The sequence below is a fragment of the Rhinolophus sinicus genome, linkage group LG01, assembly GCF_036562045.2.
Source record: "Rhinolophus sinicus isolate RSC01 linkage group LG01, ASM3656204v1, whole genome shotgun sequence".
Lineage (NCBI taxonomy): Eukaryota > Metazoa > Chordata > Mammalia > Chiroptera > Rhinolophidae > Rhinolophus > Rhinolophus sinicus.
Genome location: NC_133751.1, coordinates 121,672,886 through 121,677,273, shown reverse-complemented (window position 1 = coordinate 121,677,273; position 4,388 = coordinate 121,672,886). Strand labels below are relative to the sequence as shown.

The window sequence follows — 4,388 nt, the reverse complement described above, 5'->3', positions numbered from 1 at the left end:
ATAAACTGTTTCCCTGTAATACTTTAACATATCTTCTTTGCAATAAACCTATTCTCTTACACAACCACAGTACAGTTATTAAATTCAGGAAATTTAGCATTGAAACAGTGATTTACAGTTCATATTAATTCTATTTTTCAGTTATTCCAATAATGCCTTCAGAGCGGTCCTTTAACTCTACTACAGGCTCCAGTCTAGAATCATGTATTGGATTTAGTTGTTATGTCTCAAACCCCACTTGTGTGTATGCTGTTTCCTAATGGTACCATGAATAATACATTCCATATGAAAACATGAAAAGTGATGAATAAATGCCCCCAGTAATCCTTAAGTTATTAATATTTCCTTTTCGAGCTGCACATTTATTGCCTCAGAGAAGTGTTCCCATTCATTCGGTTTTCATTAACTTTCTGCTCTGTGCAGAGCCATGTATGCCCTAAGTACTAGGAATTAGATTGGGCAAGAGGAAAACATCAAAGAAATAGAAAAATAATTCTTGTATCCTAAGAATTCTAAACTTAGAAGACAAGAGGGTTTTCTTCTTCTCTCTGAAAACAAAAGAATGAATAAAACTAGAACGTGAAAATTCAAAACATTCTATTGGACAGGACTGACAAATGTCTGGATAGAGTTCTGCTATTTCAAAAGGCTTGATACTGGCAGACATCAAAAAATAATAATAATAATAATGGAATGTTTCTACTTAGTCCAGTTGTGATCTCAGAAGCTTTCACAACACAATATACTAAGAAGTCATTATCAACTGATCAAAGCAGACATCCACAATGAAACCATTTTCCCATCTCCAATCTAGGAATAAGCAGTATATTGTGAAAAGTCATTTGAAGGACCCAGGTATGAGTGAGGCATAGGACACAAGCTATATCAGTCTGTAAACAATGCAAAAATGAGACACCCAAAGCAGGAATATACCAGCATATTAAGAAAACATGAGCAAAAGTGTTTTTTTGTTTGTTTGTTGTTGTTTTTTTTCCATTGAAGTTTCCTTTATTTGTGACATTCCTTTACAACCATCTACTTCAGGATAACTCCCACCTATGCCTCTCAAGCCCGGATCCCCTTCCAGCAATTCAGACTCATGTTTCTGACTCTCTAGGACACTTGTCCCCTAAGGTCCCATTAACTTCCCTAGTCAACATTTCCCCCTACAATCCTGCACCCCAGCTGGATCACCTTCCTTTTTCCATTTGCACTGAGCATATGTCTGAAACCATGGGCGTGTGTTCCCTTTATAATGCACCTCGATCCTAGGTTTCAGTTTCCAAGTGCCCAGAAGAAAGTTTTTACTAGGTGCACTGCTCTAAGCAGGGCTATCACAGGGGTATAAAATGTCTTGTTGCCACAGTGAGGACAGGGTCTGGTGGTCAGCCAGACAGTCCTGGGCTGTCCTAAGTCCCTCAAAATCTCTGTCAGCTCATCCTGAATCTGGGCAAATCTCCGCATCTCAAGAGCCCCCTCAGAGCTGTAACTCTGCAGCCGGGCGGGTACAGCTCTAGGCTTAAAATGCACAGACGGGCCATGTGACACAGCAGCTTCTCCACCATGGCCATGGTGAGTGGGTTCCCAGAAATGCTGAAGATCCTGAGCTGGCAGCAGCGGCTCAAGACAGGCAGGATGACCTTGACTTGGGAGTCCAGGATCCCACAATAAACTAAGTCCAGGTCCTGAAGGGCGTCTGCAACTTTCTCTAGCAGAGCTCGGAGGGGCTTGGGACTGAAATTGGCCAGGGTGATGCTACTCAGATCCAGATCCTTTAGCTGACTGAGGTTTGGGGACTGGGACAGATGCTTCAAGTGTGATTCAGTAAGCAGGCAGTTAGTTATTGAGAGGGTCTCTAGGGGCGTCTGCAGGTAGGTGAGCATCTGGTTCAGCCGGCCTTCGAGGAAGGAGGGAGATTGCATATAAAGGCTCCTGAGGTGGTGCAGCCTAAGGAACTGAGAGGTGAATTGGGAGACATCCCATTCCTGCTCCTTCTCCTCGGAGGTCAGCATGTGGATGTGGGAGAGAAAGAGTGTGTGCACGTTCCTCATCTGACCCAGGTAAGGAGCAAACACCCCAGGGTGGACAGCTTCCAGGTGCAATTCACTTCCACCTCCTGGATGCAGTCCAGCCGCACGATAGCCGGGACCTTCTTAATAATCCCGATGGGCACCACAAAAATCTTCAGCGTCTTACAGCACAGGTGAAGTGATGCTTCTCTCCGCTTGGCCCATCAGATGAGGTAGGTGAAGAACTGATCCCGGGTCCTGACACTGCAGCTATGGTCTATGAATACGTCCAAGGGGGCCAAGTGCTTCCTCATCCTGGAACTGGCCTCAGCCACGGGTCCCATCAGTGAGCTCACCTAGGCCCTCACTCCAGACCACATGCTCCAGAAGTTCTGACCAGTATTTCATAAATCCAGCACCTGCAGTTTCCACCTCCTGGGGCGAACCTTCTGGGCAAGCAGGATGTGAAGCCCATTCAATGTAGCTTGTTCTGAGGCATTTGCATTAGGCACCCCCCCACACACACACACACACACAAGGAGGTGGGCGAAGGGCCAGGCATGCACCATCGACGTTAGGGACTCTGTGTCTCCCACAGAACGCCTCCATGCGCAGCGGCGGGAAGAGCTCGATGGGCAAATACTCTAGAGATGCGATGGCCAAGGCCTCGTCTCTCAGCAGGCTCTTTCCCGCCAGTTCCAGGAGTCTGGGTGGTGTCTGGATGCTCATCTTGAGTCTGCTCCGAAGGGAATCCTGCAGAAGCATCTGCCCTGAGGCGGTTGGCTAGGTGCTCAGGCCTAAGACCTGGGAGGGAACCAAGCAGTGACTCCAGAGCTAGAGTATTCTATCAGCAAATGCTGTTTTGCTCAAGTACCAGATAGTTTTTTTCTCTCATTTTTAGGGACAATCTGTCAGAAGATTGTTTTTACTCTTGAGCATTGAAGCAGGATCTGAACATGGACAGTTGTATTTGGTAGTTTTGAAACAACAGGGTAATGATGCAGCCTTACTCACAAGACTTGTTACAGAGTACATAAAAGCAGATCCACACAGAATTTGTAAAAGGATCAAATCAAAATAGAGATGCAAATAAAACAAATATTAATATCTTAAAAACATGAAGCAGAACTGTCATGCAGGGAGGCCTGCAGGGTCTCTGCTCCTGCTCCCCACGCAGGATACGGTGAGGCCAAAAAGGAACACCCACGGAGCCATAAGTAGGGGAGTCATATCACTATATTCTTGCTGGTGGCATCCGCCTCTCTGCAATCCGCTCTTGCTAGCTCATCCATCATCTTTTTGCTAGCCCCCATTTTTTTGCTAGGGTAGCCACAGCAGTTATATTAGTGGCCAATGGCTCACTGGTTACAGCTGACGGCCAACTAGCCACAGCTGATGGCCATCCAATCACAGTTGATGGCCATTTACTACCTGAGCCAGTACCTTTCTATGTGAAGACGAGAGCCTGGAAACTACTTTCTGGAGCTCTGTCCCCACAAGAACTCTAAGCCATTCAGCTGAAACCATCAAAGATACTAAAAGGAAGCAGAGTCACTAACAGTAATATTTGAGCTATGGTGAAGAAACGAAACTACCAATATGTTTCATTTAAAAGTGAGTAAAGTTTATTTTCTTTGTTTGTTTTTACTTTCCCCCTTTCCTATGTACACAGCTGTCACTAGATCAAAGGCTGTTTAACATTCCAGAGCTGGCTAATCAACAGAAAAAAAAAAAAAAAACAACCCTCAAAGTGATCTTGGATTTCCCCAAGAGGTGGCATCCATTCCATTAGGCTTCTATGAGTGAACAGAAGGAGAACATTTTTAAAGGCTTTGCCTCAGGACACTCAAATGAAAATCACATTTAACTATGGTGATTGCATTTGCAACACACAAAACAAAGGAAGAGAAAGTAACAGGTTGCACAGGAAGCAATCTCGCTACCTATAATGTTCTTGTCCTCAAGGTAAATCTAACTAGTCATGCAAATTTCTCTTTCCACTTGGAAACATACAAATAATATCTGTATATCTATGTCTATGTCTCTATGTCTACCTCTACGTCTACGTCTACATCTATATTTATATCTATATCATCTATATCTACCTATATTATTTATATCTAAAGTTCCTGAATTAAAAATAAAAACAGCAGAAACAAAAAGCAACATTTTCTGAAACAACATCAGGCACTTTCCTAGTGAAAGATGGTTTAACTTTGATACTAGAAATGGTAGTTTCACTGTTGAATCTGGGTATTTACTTCTCTGTGAAAGAGAACATTACACCAGACTTGCCACAAGCACTGAAAATGTAGGGGGGCATCCACACCACACAATTTTTACTTAGGCTCCTCCTCCTCTTCTTTGTTCAATTATTCA

General features: G+C 43.9%; 1 protein-coding gene across 1 annotated transcript; it reads right to left on the bottom strand.

Moving 5' to 3' along the window:
• Positions 1 to 1,275: 1,275 nt before the first annotated feature.
• On the bottom strand, positions 1,276 to 2,738 carry LOC109456140 (PRAME family member 27). Its single transcript, XM_074327571.1, is given in 4 exon segments — positions 1,276 to 1,499; positions 1,502 to 2,077; positions 2,080 to 2,597; positions 2,599 to 2,738. Coding segments are annotated over 4 exon segments (1,458 nt in total).
• Positions 2,739 to 4,388: the final 1,650 nt, after the last annotated feature.